General features: G+C 42.6%; 1 protein-coding gene across 2 annotated transcripts in view; it reads left to right on the forward strand.

The window, feature by feature from the left end:
- Nucleotides 1–23,494, forward strand: part of LOC109412181 (serine/arginine repetitive matrix protein 2) — a 198,044-nt gene extending 174,550 nt beyond the window's left edge. The window contains exons 3-6 of one of the 2 annotated variants that reach the window (XM_062845750.1): nt 6,287–6,547; nt 6,884–7,334; nt 21,463–21,524; nt 21,885–23,494. In XM_062845750.1, coding sequence (XP_062701734.1) covers nt 6,544–6,547; nt 6,884–7,334; nt 21,463–21,524; nt 21,885–22,540 — 1,173 coding nt within the window. In that variant the 5' untranslated portion in view covers nt 6,287–6,543 and the 3' untranslated portion in view covers nt 22,541–23,494. Of the gene's footprint in view, nt 1–6,286; nt 6,548–6,883; nt 7,335–21,462 lie in introns of both variants that reach the window. The other variant, XM_029862054.2, reaches the window with a different exon arrangement.
- The last annotated feature ends 514 nt before the right edge of the window (nt 23,495–24,008 follow it).

The raw sequence follows: 24,008 nt of genomic DNA on the forward strand, positions 1-24,008 counted from the left end.
GAATATGGGTCGTACTAGGCCGAAGATGGGTACCATTAACCTTCATGAAGGAGTTTTCATACTGCTGATAGCAATAACTTGGCGCTCCGAGCCATTTATCACAAAACGGATTTTCTATAGAATAAAGTTGCTCTTGGAGCAGTGAAAATAATGCAATAATGTATTTACAAATTCGGGCAGTTTTGGCTGATTATTCTGATTCTAAAATGATGCGCATTTTCGTGACGTTACAACGCGAGCAGAACCCTGTTTGAAACTGAACGGGCGTTGTAACGTCACGAAATGTAAAAATCCAAAAACGAATCCGAAATGTATATGTTTTATTTCACTGCATTGAAGAACAAACCAATAAACTTCAATAGTGGGAGAAATTTTCAGTTTAAAATAAAAAACCGAGCAAATTTTTCAAGATGTTGGTTACGTGGTAGAAGGGGCCAAATTCTAGCGCGTTGTAACGTCACGCTACAAATACGCATTTTAAACAAGTTTTTCTAATGAAAACTTTATGTTAAACAGGTTAAACATATCGGAAGTTTTATAAGGAATCTGAATATGACAAGTGGAAATGACAGTGGAAAATCTGACTACGAATACGTAGAAACGTTGTAACGTCACGGTAGAATGTGTCTTATCTCGATGGCGTGATTTTAAATAGCTGGCGGTGTAAAATAATGAATCTCAGCGCGCTAGTCTTTGGAACAAAACTAGAAGAATATGGGTGATACTAAAGCTGAAGATGGGTGCCGGTGTCATTAACCTTCATGAAGGAGTATTCATACTACTGATAGCAATAACTTGACCCTCCGAGCCATTTATCAAAAAACGGATTTTCAATAGAATAAAGTCCCCCTTGAAGCAGTGAAGATAATGCAATGATGTATTCACAAATTCTGGTAAAATTGACTGATTATTCTGATTCTAACATGATGTGCATTTTCGTGACGTTACAACGCGAGCAGAACCCTGTTTGAAACTGAACGGGCGTTGTAACGTCACGAAATGTAAAAGTCGATTATCCAAAAACAAATCCGAAATTTAAATGTCTTATTCCATTGAATTGAAGAACAAACCAATTAATTTCAATGGTGGAAAAAAAATCCGAATATCATAAAAATCCGAGCAGATTTTTTAAGATGTTGGCAGCGCGTTAGAGAGGGTCGGATTCTAGCGCGTTGTAACGTCACGCTACAAATGCGCATTTTGAACACGTTTTTCTAATGAAAACCAAATGTTCAACAGATTAAATATATCAGAAATTTTACAAGGAATCCGAATATGAAAAAATATTTTAAGGTTTACGCTCGTTTTCATGAGTTATAGTGGAAAACCTGACTACGAATGCGTCAAAACGTTGTAACGTCACGGTAGAATGTGTCATGTACGTATAAAGATCTTCAATTCCATTACGAGTTAATTAAGCCATGTCCTCTGGTCCGGATGGTTGCTTAGCTTTAACAGAACAGCCCCGCCCCAATGTAATGGTTGTCACCACCACGTAACCAATCTATCGCTGCGTAGGATTTTGGCTGCAGGGTAGTAAAAGCAATTTTCAGGCTGTGGCCTCCCTCCTTTCCGCTAGTTACGAGTAGGGGAGAGCACACTGCAGTTAGCTATTCAGGCAATAAGGGCGTTATTGGATGCGATAAAATTCTAGTTTTCTAGAAATAGAAGACGAAAGCTTGATCGAGTGCATACAAGGGACAAGAAGTGAACTTGACTTTATACTTCCAGCATAGACAGCACGACAAACTCTTACGCCTGGTGTCTGTATCGCCAAGGTTTGCGTTTTTTACATTGACGGTTTTCCCATAGGACATTTATCAAACTACTGTCACGCACACGCAAACGTATCCATTGTGTGGAACACTTTATAGTTTCTTTGCTGCAAGTTATCTTCGTGGGTTAGAATACTTTTCCTATTCGGTGACAATGGTCCCCTTGCCACAGTGTATAAATTTACTAGATATAGCACGCGGTACCAATTAGGGCAGCACCTTGGGCGAAATAACACCTGTTGCATCAGACACAAAGTTGTAGTATGGATGAACACAGCGACCAGCGTGCTAGCTAGTGGATGGGCAAGTCAGTACACTTGCCTATGGCTTTGCTGACAGGTTGAAAATTACGGCATCACACGATAAGGATCCATTTAGAAAGCACATAAACTACGCCATAATTGAAGGCAACCCACGCAGGTCCTTCAAGTTGGTGAAGTCTTAATAAAGTCTATGCAAATAATGCTAATTTGTCAAGATGTTCTTGACACGTTATAAGGTTGATATATAAGATGAAGAGTACGTCTTATTTCAGGGTTGACCGAATTTGAAAGCAAGGATGTTTAGGGGCAAACGCTTTCGATTGTTTTACAACTTTTGGCGCACCCTTTAATTTGTACTACTTGATGAGATGTAGGCAATATATACTAGCTATAATATTCTAGCTGTCTCCGGCAAATTTTGTCTTGCATACAATGTTTTTTTTTGCGTTCCAAGTTCAGGTCCCTTGAGTCCACGCTCAAATTGTATGAAAAATCTATTTTCAAAAAATCCATGTTTTCAAATTTATCCATGTTTTTTGTCTCAAAAACCTTCCACGCCGGCAAGTCAGGCGGTGGAGATACTGGACAGGAAGGGAACAGGGGGTTGCGACCGTTTTAGGCCCTCAGCAACTACAGAGTAGGGCGAACCAAGGGGAGGACCCCCATTGGACGAAGGTCGAGCGGCAGAATACGAGGAAAAAGCCGCATGTCGAGGTGATCAGGAACGCCAAACCAAGAAGGCGTAAAAGAAAAGGTGCCAAGCGCGCCAAGGCGACGTGCTTGTCATTATGTAATACCAAACAGTTGAAGTAATCGGTCGTCTTCAAAGCAAAGCGAAGTGACGCGTGGATCTGGGAGCCGACATGAGCAGTATCAGACGTAGTCCTACGGGCGAGATGATCCTGGAGCTGAAGCGTGATAAGGAGCGAAGAGGTCCTTGGCGAAGGGGTAGAGATGAGGGTTCTCATACAAGAGGCGACTCTGAAGGTGAAAACCTAGACGAGGTCACCGAAGTGGAAGAGTTCGTCGCGGCACTGTGAGGTGCAGGTGGATGCCACAGCCATTAGACTACGGTAGGAGCCGGTAGGTACACAGGTAGCTTTGGTTCAACTACCAGTGGCGCACGTAAAAAAAGTCCGTTAAAGTAGGGAGGATCAAGGTAGGCTAGTGCGTATGTGATCTGACGTTCCACGAGCCACCGGAGTTTTGTTTCAGGTATCTGGAACCAGGAACACGCCATGGGACTGCAAAGACCCTGACAGGAGCAAACTGTGTGTGAGATGCGACGAGAAGGCACAAGGTTGCACGAGTCCACACATTTATCTCATCTGTATCGGGAAATCCGTAAACAACAGGCATCCAATGGGTGGTCCAAGGTGCATGGCCTTCAAAAAAGCCGTAGCAAACAAATTACAGTATAAGTAACACAGCTTAACCTGAACAACTTCGACTTAGCTCAAGAACTGCTGTGTCAGGCAGTTTCTTAGTGGGGGACGGATATCGCCATCATGGCAGACCCATACCGAGGATCCACTGACAACGGCAATTAGGTCGCGGATGGGTCCAGAAAAGTGGCGGCGATGTGGACGACGGGTAAATACCTCGTCCAGGAGTTGGTGTCTACTACATATGAGGGCTTCGTGATCGCCAAAGTAAACGGAGCCTTCTTCTGTAAGTGTCATGCATGTTCACGCAGATGCTGGACTGTATGACGGCCACGCTGGCAGGACGGCGGTAATAGCGGGTGATTTTAATGCCTGGGTCGTGGAACGGGGAAGCCGTTCCACGAACCAGCGGAGTTAGATTCGGCTAGAGACACTGGCCATGCAAGATGTCGATCTGGCTAATGTCGGAACCGAGAGTACCTTTATTTGGAACGGTACGGAGTTATACAGTATCGGACAATAAAAATGCACCAAAGCCGTTTTCCCATACATACTAGTCAACTTTGGATTGCCATATCTCAGTTATGTCTCAACCGATTGTTTTCATTTTTCTGTGACGAACTACAAAACATTTCAATTTTCGAAAACTATTGAAAAAGTTCAGTGATAACTATTGATACAAAAGTTACAGATAGGTTGAATTTTGACAATAAAAATGCACCAAGACAAAAAATTGTGTAGCCTAAAATGCTGAAGTCAGATAGCTATGGTATCTTCGGCAAATTTATTGGTCATCACACAAGAAACATATTTGTCGAAGACACCATAGTGATTTGATTTCAGTATTTTTGGCTACATAATTTTTTGTCTTGGTGCATTTTTATTGTCAAAATTCAACCTATCTGTAACTTTTGTATCACTAGTTATCACTGAACTTTTTCAATAGTTTTCGAAAATTGAAATGTTTTGTAGTTCGTCACAGAAAAATGAAAACAATCGGTTGAGACATAACTGAGATATGGCAATCCAAAGTTGACTAGTTTGTATGGGAAAACGGCTTTGGTGCATTTTTATTGTCCGATACTGTATATTGACGTTATGATGCGACCATGCCTAGGCAAGTCCACCCTTGAAATTGGAGACCTGTTTCTTACTGGTGGACTCGAGCGATTGTGGATCTGCGGCGCATCTGCCTACGGGGTAGACAGCGGATGCGAAGAACACGCACTAAGGAAGAGCAAAATGAAAAGCGGGTGGTGTTCACCGCTGCTAAAGTCGCGCAGAAGGTCGAGATAAGGGCATGCAAGGTCTCTGTCAAAGTGCCAATGTGAATCCGTGGGGTGATGCCAACAGGATCATGATAGCCAAGATGATAGGTGTAATGGCTAGCAATTTCCAGAGATTTTGGGGGGTCCATCGAGGGGCTTTTTCCGCGGCACGATCGTAGTCCATGGCCTCATTGCGTAGGACAGTCGGAGACAGGGGCTGGCGAGGGTCACCGATGTGGTACTTGCGGGGATAGCAAAGTCCCTTAGCGTATGTAAGGCCCCAGGTCCTGACGGAGTTGCGAAACTGGTCTTAAAAGTAGTTATTGCAAAGGCTCCCACCATGTCCCAAACCGGGCCGCCATACCTTAGAATGGACGAGGCGACACTAGACAGAAGCTTGCGCTGGCTAACACACATACCCTATCCCCAGTTACGGTAAAGATAGGCGTGGCCGGGAATAATGACATTTGTGCTTTTGGTATTCTTGCATAAGATTGGAGAAAATTTAACTCCCTGACCTTGTTCCGAAAAGCAATCCGAGCAAGATTAGCAAAAGGTACGTGAATGATGCAAGTTTCCAATCTACGAAGTATACCGTAACTACGCTAACGCTTCCCCGCCGTGTCGATCAAGCATATTGGTCTATATGCCGACGGGTCTCCGGGTGGTGGCAGAACCAAGCTCTTCAACTTCCAAACCTCTGGGAAAACTCCCACGTGTAAGCATTTCTGTATAGCAGACCTGAATATCTCGGGAGCCTCTGCAATAGCTACTTCTGAGTCCAAGTTCGGAGCTCCGTCCGGACCTGGGGCCTTACCTACGCTAAGGGACTTTGCTACCCCGCAAGTTCCTCATCGATGACCCTCCCCTAACCACAAGCGATGGCACAAATTTCCCAAATGGAGGAGAACGTGCCTTTGGAGCCGACCTACTGATACCTGAACCACAAGCTTCAGTTCCTAACGGTCTTACGAAAGGATGTCAAGGACTTGGATCATGAAGCCCTTTAGGGGAAACAAAAGAGCCCCTCGATGACCCTCTCCAGCATCTCTGGACGGAATCTGCTCAACGGGAGCTATTATTTACACCCATTGCCTTGACCATCACGATCCTTTGGGCATCAACCCACTGATTTCCCCAGTTATTAATTGAAGGGCTTTCTTTGCCTGTCATTGCATGAATTTGTATATTGTGAGGCAAGAACATTGATACACTATGGCCAGGGAGTCGAGAAAAGTTTTCCGACTGGAATAGGGATTGAACCCGCCGTCTCCGGATTGGCGATCCATAGCCTTAACCACTAGGCTAACTGGAGAGCCCCAAACTTCCTCTCTGGGTCTAGCAGATTCCGCTCAGAGTTTTTGCTATGTAAAACTGTGAATAAAAACTACATATTATAATCAAATCATATTTATGAAACAAAAACATTAGAGCATTTCAGATGATTGAATTTAACTCCAAGTAACGGTAAACAAATCCACCAATCCCTCATAATTTCCATTCTACTATATGATATTAAAACATCTTTTGCTTCCAGGAACAACGCCACAGTCGGAAAATTAAACCAATTATTTTGCTTTTCTCTCTTCTTTCAGTCGGATACATTTCTTTCTCTGCGGATGCATAATTGGTTTACAAGTTTAATCTTAAATTCGTGGAAAACCTCGTGAACGTTACAATCACACATCCGGCCAGAGTGTGCATATCATACGTCACGTTCACTACAGACGACGACCATAGCGAGCCGGTCGGTCAGACAAACCGGAAACGTGGAGCGTACACAACGAAAACGAGAAAATCCGAGGTGGTGCTGAATAGGCGGTGTTGAACCGACACCGCAGACGGAGCCAAAATGGGTAAGGATAACAATTACTCCGTGGGAGTTTTTCATGACTATGCATTTTGGGAAATGAAAAATGGACCGAAGGTTTTGTTTTTGACGGCCAGTGAATATTAAAGGCAGGTTGGGTTAGATGATTAGAAGGCATTGAAATTTCCTGTTTGGCTTCACTTTGTTTTGTGTCCACCATAAATTCTACTTTTGTGTTCCATTGATTTAACGAATCGTCTCTAAAGATGTATCAGAAACTATTCATCAAATCAATAACATTTCCCAAGTTTTCCAAAGCTGTACTTATCGACGCAAGTTAATGACATCCACACTCTTTATTTTTTCTAATGATATTACACAGATTCTTTCTTCAGACTGCGACGATCGTCCCATGCGCCTAGTACCAGCAATCAAGAGCCGTTAATCGTGGTGGAAGAATCGGAAAATTGCGAAAAAGAGGAGGAAATCAGTCACACCTCGTCGCCGCGGCACAGTTTAGATATCGACTCACCCGAAAACCCATATCTCCTCTCGCCATGGCGTGACCCCCGGGAAACCCGTAAACATTCCCTGCCAACGCCACCATGCACCAGCGGCATCACGGCCAGCCAGGTGCGACGCCTCTCGGAGCGCGGTGGGGAAGGTTCCGGGCCGTCGCCCCGCGAGCAAGCGTTCCTGGCCACATTGTACAGTTCACCAGCGCCGCAACCCGGAGGCCGGAGACATTCGGTCGTCACCATCAGCAAGGTTCCACCGACGCTTTTCGGCCGCAATCGACGGGAATCCATTGCTGCGCTTCCTGCTGGACAGAGGTAAGAATATCAATTATGGGGGATGAAATAAGAAGATGTAACACTTGAAAAATCAGATCTATTGTTTGTTAGTTGAAACGAGTATATTGTCGCGCTTATCTTCTTTTAGAGTCCGGCGGCGGTCGAACGCTCGCGTTCGTATGTTCCCGCCCAAAACAAAAGCACGTGGGTTTCGCGAAGTGACAGAGATTTTTGGTTGTATTTGTGATGATCGGCAAGAGCACGGAGAGACGAAACTACCCAAAAGTGAGTTCTTTCCACCCAACTTCGGGGTTGCGTGCGTCAAGCCAATTTTGAGTTGATGGAATCGATGTTTTTGTTGGGTTGTTCCCGCTTGCTTCCATGTGAAAAAAATACCTAATTTTACGTTTTTTCCACCCAACCGAAATTTTGACTAGGTTGTATTCACTCAAATTTGAGTACTGTGCTAGAAACTCAGTTTTGGCTTGACGCACGGAACTGCAAAAGTTGGGCTGTTTCTCTCTTCACTCTCTGACAACAACAGAAAGAGCGCATGAAAAGGGAGATGAAAAAGAACTCAAAATTGAGTTTAAAAGTACCTAATTTTGAGTTTTTCATTTTCTCCGTGAGTGGTTCAGTGTGATGAGTGTGCTTGCTGTCAAATCCCACACGGTAAAAATTCTGCACGCTCGATTCAAGGGAAAAATCCATTAATTATTCAACATATCAATCAACATGATCAGAAATGCTTTATCCTTTGAAATCACAATGCTGTCACTGTTGACCTAAGAACCAAAACAAACCCACTGGAGAAGTCAACTGAAAATCAATTCGATTTGCACTAATGTACAAAGCTACACGATCTGATGTGAAAAGTTCTTGATTTGGAAATGACTGCTTTAGACATGAAAGAAAATCTAGTTGACAGATGGTAGAAAGTGTTTCGTTTCGATTCACATCTTTCTAACAGTTGTGAAGTAGAGTAGTGGTAAGGCTAGACATCATAACGGTCAAGGTCCGAGTATCAAATCTGGGTTGGGGTGAACAGGGACAACTATTTTTTTTATTTTCGTTTTCAAATCAAAACATTGTCAACAGCGTATTGAAGTGATGTTCCATTGAAATTGAAGAGGCATTGGATGTTACTTTCAAAATGATATACAAATGATACCGAATTGATAGGCAAGTAGTGCGAATTCAAGTGCCAAACCTCTCATATCAGCGTGAAGATTTTTTACCGTGCATGTAATGAGATCGAACTCTATTGGAAACTGGTCACGTTGTTATGGTTAGTAACTTCCGCGCTTATCAGAAGCCGAAGGCAGATAATCGCCATATTCTGATTTTTCTCGAGAGGCATATTACCACATTGAATATTTATTTATTTATTTATTTATTTATTTATGGTTTACATTCATCTGACACAACACAGGTCTTAATGAATAACTATAAAACTAAAACACTTATAAAATATTTTACCGTGTACAAAAATTAAATAAAAATACTAACGTCTTTGAGACAACTTAAAACGAAAACTATCACTGGACATATTAAAATCAAAAAGGTCGAAAACTAGATTGAAAGATGAGCACATATATCTTATCGGATCATGTTCACCGTACTGCCCATTGCGCGCGCCTAGTTGGAGAAAACCACGTTGTCTGAGTCTTCTTTCAGGGGCATACATATTGATTTGCTCTAAGATTAAAGGCGAGTCGATTTCTCCCTTCAAAATTTTAGCAACAAAGACAGCTTGAGCGTTGAATCGCCTCTGCTCCAAAGTATTGAGCTCTAAAAGTCGGCAGCGATCTTCGTAAGGCGGCAAGTTTATAGGATCAAGCCACGGAAGATTTCGTAGAGCATATTTTACAAATTTTTTCTGTACCTTTTCAATACGTTTTATCCAAGTAGTATGATAAGGACACCAAACTACATTCCCGAATTCTAGAACTGAACGTACAAGTGAGCAATAGAGTGAACGCAAACATAGAGGGTCTCGAAAATCTTTAGATATTTTGAATATGAATCCTAACTGTTTGTTAGCTTTGGTGATTATGTCTGTGTAGTGTGTCCGAAACGTAAGCCCACTATCTAAAGTGACACCTAAGTCTCGAACATCCTCCATTCGTTGAAGTGTTTGTCCGCCTATGCTGTAGTTGAAGATCAGTGGTTTTAGCTTTCGGTGAAAAGAGACTACGTAACATTTCCCGATACTTAATGTTAAAAAGTTTCGTACGCACCACGCTTGGAAATTGCTCAGTCGGTTTTGCAGTTCCACACAATCGAAGAGGGTTTTGATGACCATGAAGATTTTCACGTCATCGGCGTAAAAAATGCGGCATCCACCCAAGTAACATTTTTAGTTTTCTTATAGAATACAAGTTGTTGTTATAATCTAACCATTAAAACTTGTTTTAAAGCTTAGTGGTTTTAACAGCTCTAATAAACCCATGATAAAACCCTATTAAACCCGAAAGGGCCCACCCTACAGGAGGTTGTTAAAACCATTGCTTAAAACGTTGAACATGCTACTTGGTTCTATGGTATATTCTTGTAGTATACTACACAGCATAGATAAGATCTGTTTGTAGGTTGCAAGAAAACAAATAAGCCGTTTAAAAGTTCAAAAAACATCTTAAAAGAACTATTAAAGCCAAAGTCTTAAACTATTAAAGCCAAATCTTAAACAAGTATCATCACATAAACTGGCAGTGCAATTGCAAATTATTGATATTCAAAAAACGACAATTATGTCGGTCATCCATGTCAATAATATTTAGTTTTCAATTTTCACGGAGGAAATCTCTGATGCTATGACATATAAATTCATGCCAAAAAAGATTGCCGGTGTAATACATTAAAATTCTTCTGAATAAGGCAAAGCGCAACGCCATTTTGAGGATTTGGGCATTCTAAAAATAACAATTTTATTCCAGCTTACTAAACTATGCATTCGAATCACAATCCAAACATCAACATGGCGAACATAATTTCCAAGCAGGAATTGATCATCGTGTTGAAAAATATGGTTGCCGTCATGTTAAACCCTCCTAGTTTTGTTTGAGATTGTTTAAGATCAGTTAGGTGCAAAAGCAACATGTTCTAGAGTTGCTGTACTTTATGAATACGGTGCGAAGACTAGCGTATACCTACTTATTCTTAACGCATACATTTGTGCACTACTCAAACACAAATAGGTTTTATAAAATGTGGACCTAGAGTGTATGCTCTTAAGAAGTCGCTGCTGCTGCGAAATGTAAACAAACCATTTTCGCAAAATTTTCTGTGGTGTTTCATTTTCTAAGCTGTTTTATTTGCTCGCATGGTAAGCATACAGTGAAAATCAATCGTACACCGGTTGCATCTGGCTTTTCTCACATAAAAGTGAACTATGTACCATGATGCCGGAGCCAAAGCAAATGATGCAATCCCTACCACCCATCGGTTGCTTCTGAAATCCCGGTCACAAAAGCGCATTACAAGGTTAGTTTGGCCGCCAAGCTGTAAAAATTAAGCCCGCCAGAGATTTTCCCATCAGATTTACATCAAATAGAATAAAACAAAGTTGTTTCCTTTTCTGTTTGTGTGGCATAAATCTACCAATCAAAATATGATCGCATTGCTAGCTCCTTAGCTAGCTTTAATGCTTCCAGTGGTTATTCCAAAAAGGTTTAAGTTGGCTTTATTACGACTTTATGTAATCTATCTGGTTTTAAAGCTGATAAGACATGATATGCCTGCGGCTTAGAAATAGGTTTTTAAACCAAGTTTTTATACGCTCTTTACAGCTCGGTTACAATGAATATTGTGCTTAGCGAAAAGGCAAGCAGATAAGTTTTATTCAATGAATTTCTAGATAACTACAAAGTGTTTTAAAGTTGCTTGTATCGTTAAAGCTGCTTGGCAATTTAGACTGCATCACCAAACCTTAAAGGGCTTAGCAAATCCATGACAAAACCTCAATAAATAATGTCTAAGAGCAGAAAGGATACAAATTGTTACTTGGGCAGGAGGCAGGAGTGTAGCAATTTCATTGACGAAAATGATAAAAAGCAAAGGGCCAAGGTTGCTGCCTTGAGGAACTCCGGAGAGGTTACGAAATAGTGCTGAATGTTCTGGTCCCATCCTCACACAAAGAGATCGCCCTGTGAGGTATGACCTAAACCAGCGGACAAACGATGATGACATTCCAATTTTCTCCAGTCTTCCGAGTAATATCCCGTGATCAACTCGGTCGAATGCTGCCTTCAGGTCGGTGTACACAGTATCTACTTGGAATCCAGAATCCATATTTTGTAGACAGGTTGAAAGAAGCTTACCAGGTTAGTCGAAACTGATCTTTTGGGAAAGAAACCATGTTGATCCGTAGAAATATAGTTTCTGCAACTGGATAGAAGGGCCTCATTGATAATGATTTCCAACACCTTGGAAGTTGAGCACAACGATAACAATATAAAGAACATAGGCATAAAGATTTTTGGCATAAGTATGTTAGGCATAAAGGCATTAGGCATAACATACGCTAGGCATAATGAACGTTAGATATAGTGGGTGTTTAAAAGAATGCCATGCAGTGCCGATTCGTTCGTTGAAGGCTCGTTAGATGGGCTGCCTTTATGGTAGAATGTTAACTGATTGGGGCAAATAAAAAGCACTGACAATGTTAAAAATCGATATCGAAACGAGTTTGACATCTGACCGACGTAGCTTCACACGTCCTGTATACTGCCCTGAATTGCATATCAGTCCCATTTGCATTTTCGACGGTTTTGATAAAGATAAAAACAACTAGTTTATTCAGAAATTAGGGTCTTGTACCATTTGGGCAGCAGTACCTATTTTGGGCACTTGCTGCTATAACTAAGTCAATTTCAAACCGATTGATTTGAAATTTTGTATAGAGTTAGGCACGTGCAGTACCTAACTCTGTACAAAAGTTCAAATCAATCGGTTTGAAATTGACTTAGTTAGGGGCTGTCCATTAATTACGTAAGGAAAATTTTACGATTTTTCGACACTCCCACCCCCCCTTGTAAGATTTTTTGTATGAGAACCCAAATATTTTTGTATGGCGCGTAAGATTTCTCAACCCCCCCCCCCTCCCCCCATAAACCCTTACGTAATTAATGGACAGCCCCTTATAGACGAGTTTCGCGCCAACCCTTCAATGGGGCTGGCAGCACCCTCTCAGAACCGAACGAAACTTTGTGGGCATTTTTCTAGATTGAGTTTAAATAAGGGCGAAAGTAACATGAGAGAGTTCTCTTCATCGACACTCTCTTCTGCAAATTCAAGTGACAAGATGCACATTCAATCGAACTTTTTTACACTTAGACGCTAGATTGCATCGCAACCTAGCGATTTATGACCAAAAAGTGCAACCATACTTGCATCTTGTCACTTTAATTTGAAGAAGAGAGAGTCGATGAAGAGAACTCTCTCATGTTACTTTCGCCCTTATTTAAACTCAATCTAGATTTTGTTTTTCGAATTTTTTCAAGAGTAACATTTGAAGAGGGCCTAATTTTTTTTCATAGATTTTTTTCAAATCGATGTAACTCAAAAATGACAAGACCTACAAAAAAGTGTTGTATGGCGGACTATCGTGAAATTCCATGATTTTTTTTAGAAAAATATCCAAAAAATACAAAATTAATTCCAACACTGAAAAATAAAGGTTTTAAAAATTTAAATCGATATTACAAAAAACCCTATGTTTTAAAATCGATGATTTTATTTTTCTGGAGAAAGTTATTTCAATTACCTACATTTTCTCCAAACAATGTTGCTGCGACATATTTAAGGGAAAAAAGTTTATCTAACAAAAACTTTTTTCATGTCTACATTGAGTGAATATTTTTCATCGTGTTTCGTGCCAACATGGCCAACATAATATAGGTTCAGTAGCCTCTCATCAACCAATGAAACTTTATGGATGTTTAAAAATTTGTTTAAAAATCAATTTTGCATATTCTAACATTTATCTAGACTAACATTTGAAAAGGGCGTATTAGGGTGGCCCACGCTTATATGAAAAACATAAAATTCGAAAAATGCCAAGTCTTACCTCCTGTATCGATTGTTTTGGACTCCCAGGAGCTAAGTTCAGCATTTGAGCGAAATCAAGTTAGTCTAGGGGTGATACACAAATTATGTCAGTCAAAATTCGTCCTTTTTCTACCCCCCTCCCCTCTATGTCACGCTTTTTGTATGGGACCTCACCAGTGTTTGTATGGGTCGTCACGTTCTGAAAACCTCACCCCTCCCCTCGTAAAGAGTGTCGTAATTTGTGCATGGCCCCTAAGGGGGCGCTCAACGAGCTTGAAGTTTGTATGGGAGAACTTGGCCAAATGTATGCAGAAATCTTAAGCTTTTGTTTTTTGCCGCTAGGTGGCGCTGTAAGCGTTCAATTAATAAAAACTTTGGTATTATTGTAGGTGACTATATGCCAAACAACTTTGTTGAAGACCCGTAAGTGATCCGTCAGTGATGCGAAGCATTGGGATTTCATTATTGATATTCCTTTACATGTATTGGATAAACGACAATAATGTTTCACCTCACTTTACCTAGGGTATACATTTTTAACAAGCTTCGGATCACTTTGCGGTCTTCGACAAAGTTGTTCGACATGTCGTCATCTACAAGAATAGCTAAGGTTTCATTAGTTGAACACTTGCAGCGCCACCTAGCGGCAAAAATCAAAAGCTTAAGATTTCTCCATACATTTGGCCAAGTTTTCCCATACAAACTTCAAGCTCGTAAGTGTAGAATTAGCATAAGTTAAAATACACATAAATACAAACAAAAAAAAAATTTAAGCTCGTTGAGCGCTCCTTTAGGGACCATGCACAAATTACGTCACGCTTTAGGAGGTAGGGTGGGGCGAGGTTTTTCAGAACATGACGACCCATACAAACAACCGTGATGTCACATACAAAAAGCGTGACATAGAGGAGTGGGGGCGTTGAAAAAGGTCGAATTTCGCGTGACATAATTTGTGTATCACCCTTTAGACTAAATCGATTTCGCTCAAATGCTGAACGTAGCTTCTGGGAGTCCAAAACAACTGAAACAGGAGGTAAGCCTTGGCATTTTTCGAATTTTATGTTATTCATATAAGTGTGGGCCACCCTAATACGCCTTTTTCAAATGTTAGTCTAGATAAATGTTAGATTATGCAAAATTGATTCTTAAACAATTTTTTAAACATCCAGAAAGTTTCATTGGTTGATGAGAGGCTACTGAACCTATATATGGCCATGTTGGCACGAAACACGATGAAAAATATTCACTCAATGTAGACATGAAAAAAGTTTTTGTTAGAAAAACTTTTTTTCCTTAAATATGTCACAGCAACATTGTTTGGAGAAAATGTAGGTAATTGAAATAACTTTCTCCAGAAAAAAAAAATCATCGATTTAAGAACATAGGGTTTTTTGTAATATCGATTTAAATTTTTAAAACCTTTATTTTTCAGTGTTGGAAATAATTTTGTATTTTTTGGATATTTTTCTAAAAAACTTCATGGAATTTCACGATAGTCCGCCATACAACACTTTTTTGTAGGTCTTGTCATTTTTGAGTTACATCGATTTGAAAAAAATCTAAGAAAAAAAATTAGGCCCTCTTCAAATGTTACTCTTGAAAAATTTCGTAAAACAAAATATGCAAAGTTGCTTAGAAAGACCTATTGTTTATGCCCACAAAGTTTCGTTCGATTCTGAGAGGGTGCTGCCAACCGTTGGTCGAGTTGGCGCGAAATTCGTCTATAGCGACAAGTGCCCAAAATAGGTACACCTGCCCAAATGGTACAATACCCTATATGAAAAAATATCAAGTCAGTTTGTCCCATACGAAAAGGAATCGCATGTCAGTCCCATCTAATCAACCATAATAAAAGTCAATCTTTGCAACATGTGCAGTCGGACTCTCGACGGGTCGGTCCTCCCATCCGAAGGAGGTTTGGATTGTGAAGAGACGAACCAGCCAAGGGCTGAAAGTCTCTTAAATAAAGACAAATCAATCAATTGGATTGTGAAAAGAAGATAACCATGTGCGATTGTGGAATCGAGTTCAGTTATAGGCCTACTGCCGACGGAGATAGTCGAGTGACTCCGTAGCTTGAAGGAATAGAAGCGCCCGTTTAGCGAATTGGGAGTCGTGAGTTCGAGTCTCACCCGAGTACGTGGATTTCTTTTCATAATTTCAAATCTTAATTTGTTCATCGAGCACATGTTCTGTTGTGCACATGGATGTCAAAGCATTTTCAACAGTGTAATTTCCCACATGGCTTGGTCAGCCAAAGCAAAATCACGAAATTAACATTTGTAAGGTGCTACGGTCTCCCTTACCATATTCGGTCGGCAGAGGACCGACCCGTCGAGAGTCCGACTGCACACTAATTGTCATACCAATAAGTGATTGGGAGGCCCGAATCTCTCAACAATTAAAAATAACTTCCTCTCCCGCTTTGACATGCATGTGCACAACAGTGTATGTATGTGTTAGATGTTCATCTAATCTCATCCGAAGGAGGTTTGGATTGTGAGAAGAAGATAACCATGTGCGATTGTGGAATCGAGTTCAGTTCTAGGCCTACTGCCGACGGAGATAGTCGAGTGACTCCGTAGCTTGAAGGAATAGAAGCGCCCGTCTAGCGAATTGGGAGTCGTGAGTTCGAGTCTCACCGGAGTACGTGAATTTCTTTTCATGATTTCAAATCTCAATTTGTTCATCGAGCACATGTTCTGTTGTGCACATGGATGCCAAAGCATTTTCAACAGTGTAATTTCCCACATGGCTTGGTCAGCCAAGGCAAAATCAAGAAATTGACAAGAAAATAATGTTAAAACGTGTCAAGAGAGATGATTTACAGTGTTATAGGTTTACGTTACGTAATACATGAACGTTTTCTAGGCCAAATTCCACTTAAAAACACTCACTTAATTTTCGGTAATTTTAGACCGTCCTCTCCCTATCACCAACTTCTAGACCCACCCCGTTTCCCTAATTTTGGGACGTAATTTTTGTATGTTCCCTAAAACTACATTTCCACTCATCGACAGTCGTTTTTGTGGTTTTCATGCATTTTGGAAATCCAAAATTTATGTATCGCGTGTGATTAATATGCGGTTCCTTTGCCGATGCTAGAGCAAAGGAATCGCATATTAGTCCCACCACGCCTTTTTAATCGTTTTAATCAATTTATTTAAAACTTAATGATGACATAGTAGAACATCCATCTTCATATGATTCAACATAAAAAGTTAACATTTAGTATATACAAACATTGTATCACAACTCGGTGTTTTTGCAAATAGGACTGATATGCGGTTCAGGGCAGTATACAGAACGTTTGTGTAAGTTTGCGAGTGCTTGGTGACGTATTTCTCGTCAGTTGCATGTGTCTACAGCATCTGTATCAGTTGTCAGTAGCCCCAACGAACGAACACGATTCGCTAATCGGGGCGCAGTCGTGACCCAACCAGCGAATCCGGACTGTATTATGCCGAACGTCCTTTACGCCTAACGTCCATTACGCCGGTCGTCCATTATGCCTATCCTATCTATGCCTATCGAACTTATCCCTAACGTCCTTAAGCCTATCGTATGTCTGACGTCGCGCACCTGGTTGAAACAGTCTCCTTAGGGGCTGTACATTCATTTTCATTTATTTAGTTAACATCAAATTCATGATAATACTGAATCAACAATTTGCCGCCATAATACTCGATTTGCAGCTGCAGCTCTCCAACGTCGGTCACGCCCAACACTCGCCAGATCACGCTCCACCTGGTCCGCCCATCGTGCTCTCTGCGCTCCACGCCTTCTTGTACCAACCGGATGGTTAGCAAACACCAACTTTGCAGGGTTGTTGTCCGGCATTCTTGCAACATGCCCTGCCCACCGTATCCTTCCGGCTTTGGCTACCTTCTGGATGCTGGGTTCGCCATAAAGTGCAGCGAGCTCGTGGTTCATCCTTCTCCGCCACACACCGTTCTCCTGCACGCCGCCGAAGATCGTCCTTAGCACCCGTCGCTCGAAAACTCCGAGTGCTTGCATGTCCTCCTCGAGCATCGTCCACGTCTCGTGCCCGTAGAGAACCACCGGTCTTATTAACGTCTTGTACATGGTACATTTGGTGCGGGGGTGAATCTTTTTTGACCGCAGTTTCTTCTGGAGCCCATAATAGGCACGACTTCCACTGATGATGCGCCTTCGTATTTCACGGCTCACGTTATTGTCAGCCGTTAGCAAGGGACCGAGGTAGACGAATTCTTCTACCACCTCGAAAGTATCCCCGTCTATCGTAACATTGCTGCCAAGGCTTGTCCTGTCTCGCTCAGTCCCACCTACCAGCATGTACTTTGTCTTAGCCGCATTCACCACCAGTCCGACCTTTGCTGCTTCACGTTTCAGGCGGGTGTACTGTTCTGCCACCGTTCCAAATGTTCTAGCAATAATATCCATGTCATCCGCAAAACAGACAAATTGGCTGGATTTCGTGAAGATCGTACCCCGGCTGTTGAGCCCGGCTCGTCGCATAACACCTTCCAGGGCGATGTTGAATAGTAGGCAGGAAAGTCCATCACCTTGTCGTAGTCCCCGTCGAGATTCAAATGAACTGGATAGTTCACCCGAAATCCTTACGCTGTTCTGCACACCGTCCATCGTTGCTCTTATCAGTCTAGTCAGCTTCCCGGGAAAGCTGTTCTCGTCCATAATTTTCCATAGCTCTGTGCGGTCGATACTGTCGTATGCCGCTTTGAAGTCGATGAACAGGTGATGCGTTGGGACCTGGTATTCACGGCATTTCTGGAGGATTTGCCGTACGGTGAAGATCTGGTCCGTTGTCGACCGGCCGTCGATGAAACCGGCTTGGTAACTTCCCACGAACTCATTTACTTTAGGTGAAAGACGACGGAAGATGATCTGGGATAGCACTTTGTAGGCGGCATTCAAAATGGTGATCGCTCGAAAGTTCTCACACATTAACTTGTCGCCTTTCTTGTGGATGGGACAGATTATCCCTTCCTTCCACTCCTCCGGTAGCTGTTCGGTTTCCCAGATCTTGACTACTAACTGGTGCAGACAGGTGGCCAACTTTTCCGGGCCCATCTTGATGAGTTCCGCTGCGATACCGTCCTTACCAGCCGCTTTGTTGTTTTTGAGCTGGTGGATGGCATCCTTAACTTCCCTCAGCGTGGGAGTTGGTTCGTTCCCGTCCTCTGCTGCACCAACATAGTCATTTCCTCCGCTGCCTTGGTCCTCCGTGCCTACATTCTCTTCGCCATTCAGGTGCTCGTCGAAGTGCTGCTTCCACCTTTCGATCACCTCACGTTTGTCCGTCAGGAGGCTCCCGTCCTTATCCCTGCAGATTTCGGCTTGCGGCACGTAGCCTTTGCGGGATGCGTTGAGCTTCTGGTAGAACTTGCGTGTTTCCTGTGAACGGCACAGCAGTTCCATTTCCTCGCACTCCGCTTCTTCCAGGCGGCGCTTTTTCTCCCGGAAGAGACGGGTCTGCTGCTTTCGCTTATGTCTGTATCGCTCCACATTCTGTCGGGTTCCATGCTGCAGCATTACCGCCCGCGCTGCATCCTTCTCCTCCAGAACCGCTCTGCACTCCTCGTCGAACCAATCGTTTCGTCGACTCCGTTCTACGTACCCGATAGTGCTCTCAGCTGCGTTGTTGATGGCTGCTTTGATTGTACTCCAGCAGTCCTGTAGAGGGGCCACATCGAGCACACCCTCGTCCGGCAACGCTGCCTCGAGATTCTGCGCGTATGCGGTGGCGACATTCGGTTAGGGGCTGTACACATAAACCAAATAGACCAAATCCACCCCCAACCCAATCGCTGACATTTGTCCATACAAAAAATTGAAAATTTGTAAGGAGAATAGACATTGGTCATTCAATTCATGCGATGGAACCCTCCTGCAGAACTTGCGATAAGAAATTCGGTACGTGGTACTGCCGATCTCTCAACTTCATTATTGGAAGCACTCGCATATACGGCGATCTACAGTAGGACCGCGGGTTCGGTATCGCTGCCACGACGCCAAGGTAAGTTTTGCTAACGGCGGAGCGGCTCCCTAAATACTTCGTCGTTGAGATATGATGTCTTCTACCTGCGAGGACTTGGCCTTGCCACCCTTTCCTCCGCGCGCTGTGCTGTTTGCTGATATTGTAACCGCTAGGTGGTCGAAAAAACGGGGTACGAATTGAAGTGTCGTATGAACGGGTTCGTCGTTGACGTGGCGAGGTGATCTCAGGCGATGTTTAAAAAAAAAAAACTACTTCTTGCAACCGTACAAACTGTTAGCTTAGCTTAGCTTAGCTTAGACTGACTGCACATATCTATGGTTGCTACTCCGTGAGTTGCACAATGAATCAACTGAATAATTGACAGGGAGTGGTCAACATTCTCACTGTGCACGCTTCAGAGGCTCTCTTCAACAGTACAATAACGGCGCCGGCCACGTCCTTGCAGTCAGGTTGGAAGAGTGAAGGAATGTTAATAGCAACCTTTGTTATGTGAAAGTTGGCGTTTACCGCACGTCTCCACCAAAGGCTGCAGGAAGGAGTGATTGTTAGTAGGGCAGGTATCGTTGGGTCAGGATTCACTTTGATAAGTAATATGACCTTTTGAAGTTGCAATATGCAGTTTGCTTCACGCGGAAAGCAAACAACCAACCACCCTCGTCAGGTGGTTGCTCAATATTTACTACAAATGAAGCAACAAAATATGCAGACGGAAGTGCTATTGTTCACATCACGCGGAAAGCAAACAATCGACCACCCACGTCAGGTGATCGTTTAATATTTACTATTAAAGACGCGATAACATATACAAACTTAAGCGCTATTGCTCACTCCGCGCGAAAAGCAAACAATCAGCCACCCGCGTCAGGTGGACACTCAAGATTTACAACAAAAGACGTGACAAAACATGCAATCTGATGCGCTATAGAGGTATGGGGCTGTCCATTTATTACGTAAGGGAAATTTTATGATTTTTCCACACCCCCTCCCTCTTTTGTAAGATTTTTTGTATTAGAACCAAAATATTTTTGTATGACTCGTAAGATTTCTCAAACCCTCCCTTCCCCATAGACCCTTACATAATTAATGGTCAGCCCCTAATCACGTTCAAATGTATGTGTGCCTTTTTTGTAGATGTAGTTGTGAAACTGCGAGGAAAATATTTGCACTCTTGCCCCGGACGTTGGTTTTGTCATTATTTACCCGTTTTACCCAATTCGATTGGGTAATATTTGCATATGCAATCTGAATAGCCTTTCAATCGGCGTGCACTTTTGTGTGAGGAAAAATTTGCGCTAGTGTTCGTGTGTTAAAATGTCACTTATCTCTATTGCTCGCTTCACGCGGAAAGCAAACAAATCGACCACCCACGTAAGGTGATCGCTCAATATTTATTCATAAAAATACATACAACAAATATACATGGACAGATACATAGAAAAACAGTATGTCGCTAAGAGATTGCACAAAAAAAAATCAATAAAAAAGAGATAATTTGTAAGATGCCATCCCGAGCAGTGACAAAATGGAACAAAAATCCAAGTCGACACTCATGGTGACGAACTATACAAAGTCAATGATACGATATTTGAAAAGAGGACATTATATACATATGGTATAAAATTGAATTAATATAATAATTCATGTAGAATCCATAGAAAGAGAATAACAAGGAACAAACTCACCGGATAATTGCCTGCCATCAATCGAACTAGAAATGCGAAACGAAAAAATAAATCGGAGCACCGAAAGCAACGCCCGCGCGAATCTGGCCTCCCGTTGCCGAGCCGTCACTACACACACTCTTCTCGCAACCGTATAAACTGTTGGCGTAAAATATAGATTTTCCAATTGAGCCAAAATTTTACTGATTTTTAATTGATATGGGACCAAAATTGATTCTTAAGAGTGAACTGAAGCAAAAATTCATTTTTACCATATAATCATGCTTTGAACAACTGCGAACATACGCCAGGCAGAAACTCCATTAGCGTGGAGTAACTTCAATGAAGCACTCCTATCTTCTATGATTTTCTTAAAAGGCAAATCAAGTGTTATATCTTTTCTACAAATAGTTGAAAATTATTGTTTGATAATAATACCATTTTTCTTCTCCACCAGATCCGCAGCAAGTTCTCGTCGAGAAAGCAAAACCGGCCCACCGCCATCAACAGATCATAGAGGTAGTATACACAATTTACAATTAGATATAATGGATGATATAGTACAAGCTAGAAAGGCGCGTATGAAGTTATGGAATACGAGCAATGAGAAAGTATGTGAAGTTCAAACACTGGATGAAGCTGGTGCTGGTTCTAGTTCGCCAATGCGTTACACAAATAGGCGTTACTCGGATTTTGTGGGTACGACGTTGCCGCCAATTCAGTCGTTCAGACGCGCATCCGAAATGCCTATTTCGCCCTCTGTCCCGCTAACACCAGCAACAGCGTCATCATCGAAACAAATTACCGCGTCACCAAAAACCACCATATCGGGAATAGTCTGTACAAATACTGACCTAATATCTCTTCTATCGTCCCTAGCTTCTTCGGCAACTGAAATAAATAGATGTGGTGATAAAGACTACCCAACCCCTCAAACTCCTCAATCATCATCATCATTTAAATCCATCACTAAAATCCCTCCAGAAGTAAGCGGTAGCAATCTAAAGAAAAATCGATCCAATAGTTTTGACATTTCCCTGTATCACAATATCAAACAACTGGCGACCGGGTCAAGCTCGAGCGCAACTGAGCAGGAGAAGTCCTCCGTTGAGCCGGGATGGTTTGCCAAGCGACACCAACCGATGGCACGGAGAAAATCGATGTGTAAATCTCCCAATGCTACAGTGTCATTCGCCAAGGAAGCAATAGACAAACTGCGTGACAAAACGGACTCCAAGGCGGGAGAGTCCGCAAAGCCGAAAGCCAAGGAGTCACGGTCACCGCTGAGCAAGTTGAAGTGGGACGGTAGAAGTGCGATTGTGGATGCGCGTATGATTGGACATGCCATCGAGAACTTCATCACGGGCTCTGGCTCATCGAAGAAGTCGTCATCCAGCGCGAAGGACTCCTCGGCAAAGTCGAAGAAATCCTCGTCCTCTTCGTCCAGCTGGTTTGGGAAGGCCGACGATGACGATTCGAACGATACCTGCGATTCGTCGCTGTGCTCAACACTGAAGGATCTGTTCGTGAAGTAAATCAACTAACTAGTGAGTGCGTGCAGTGTGCAGTGGGTCAGGCATATAAAGCCTAGAAAGCGGTGCGGTGGTGTGGGATGGTAGGTTTCGCATAAAAATGAATAGCTAAGAATGCGTAGAAAAATATGTGGCATATTGCATTCTTTTAAAACAACACTTCATTATACCAAGCAAGACAGCCAAGATTCGAAATAGCATCATGCGGAGACTGCCTCTACGTCGAACGAACTATGGGATACACGGTGCGATCAGCGGCTTGCAGCGGGTATTCAATAGAGTAGCTTCGTTGTTCGATTTCCACTTCTCACGTGAGACTCTTCTTCGGGGCTTAGGGACAAAACGTCGAAAGACAAAACGTCGAATGCCAAAACGTCGAATGCCAAAAGGTCGAATGCCAAAACGTCGAAAGGGACAAAACGTCGAAAGTACAAAACGTCGAAAATGAGCAAATAGTGAATTCTTTATTCTTTTTAGGGAAACTCATTCTTTCACTTGTACCAGCCAACTAGTTTACAGGGGAGCCTTCCTGAGACTCCCTGAAACAACACCTTAGGGTCGGCATGTGTCTTGACCAGTTCTTCGCGGGTAGGGAATATTAGCACTGTCTTTATCCATTTGGACCATTCCTGACTTTTTCGGTGTCTCTTCTACTGGCACCTAGTGTTGTATTTGAACTGTTTGTTTGTTTGTTTTTTTTATTAACGACCCTTTAATCAAACATGATCATTCGGGTCGGAATACGAATTCAATACATATAGCAAAAAACACAATTACAAATCACACATTATTTACTATTGGATTTGGAGTCTCGTCTACGCATTCCTCTATCAATGCTGTTTTGCACCCAGGCAAGCCATGCATCCATGTCGTTGCGGTCGGGCTCGGGCTCCGACTCATCATCCTTCCAATCGGTACTCATATCAACATCTGGGATGCGCTCTCCGTCTCCCTGCTTCACTTTACGAAAAAAGTTCCCATCCTGCTTTTTTCTCGGCGGCGACTCTGTTGTTTGTCCAATCATTTGCACACACGCGGGCTGCTGTACGCATTGTTGCTGATCTTTCTGCTTCCTCCTCTTTTTTCCACCGCCGGTAGTTGCGACGTCGTCGATCGATGGCTTGTTCTTTGGGTTCTCGTCCACTGCACTGGAGCTAGAACAGATGTTCGGCTCGTTCAATTCGGTCACTAGATTGCGTGTCGGTCTATCATCGCCCGCGAGTTCGTTGGATGTTGATTGATTGTTGCGTTTGATTTGGAGTGTTTTTTTGTGTTGCACACAGGTACTACCGGGGTGTAGTGGTTGGGTGCAATGCTTACATGAGGCTGGTTGATTTCGGTAGGTGACCAAAGTTTCTTCACCTCGAATCGTAACGTAACAAACGATCGTATGTGGCTACGAAGTGTCATCGTTACTATGCGTACCCCAGATGAAACATCTTGGTAGGGAAATGAGGGACCCCAACTCAAT

The sequence above is a fragment of the Aedes albopictus genome, chromosome 1 (assembly GCF_035046485.1).
Source record: "Aedes albopictus strain Foshan chromosome 1, AalbF5, whole genome shotgun sequence".
Lineage (NCBI taxonomy): Eukaryota > Metazoa > Arthropoda > Insecta > Diptera > Culicidae > Aedes > Aedes albopictus.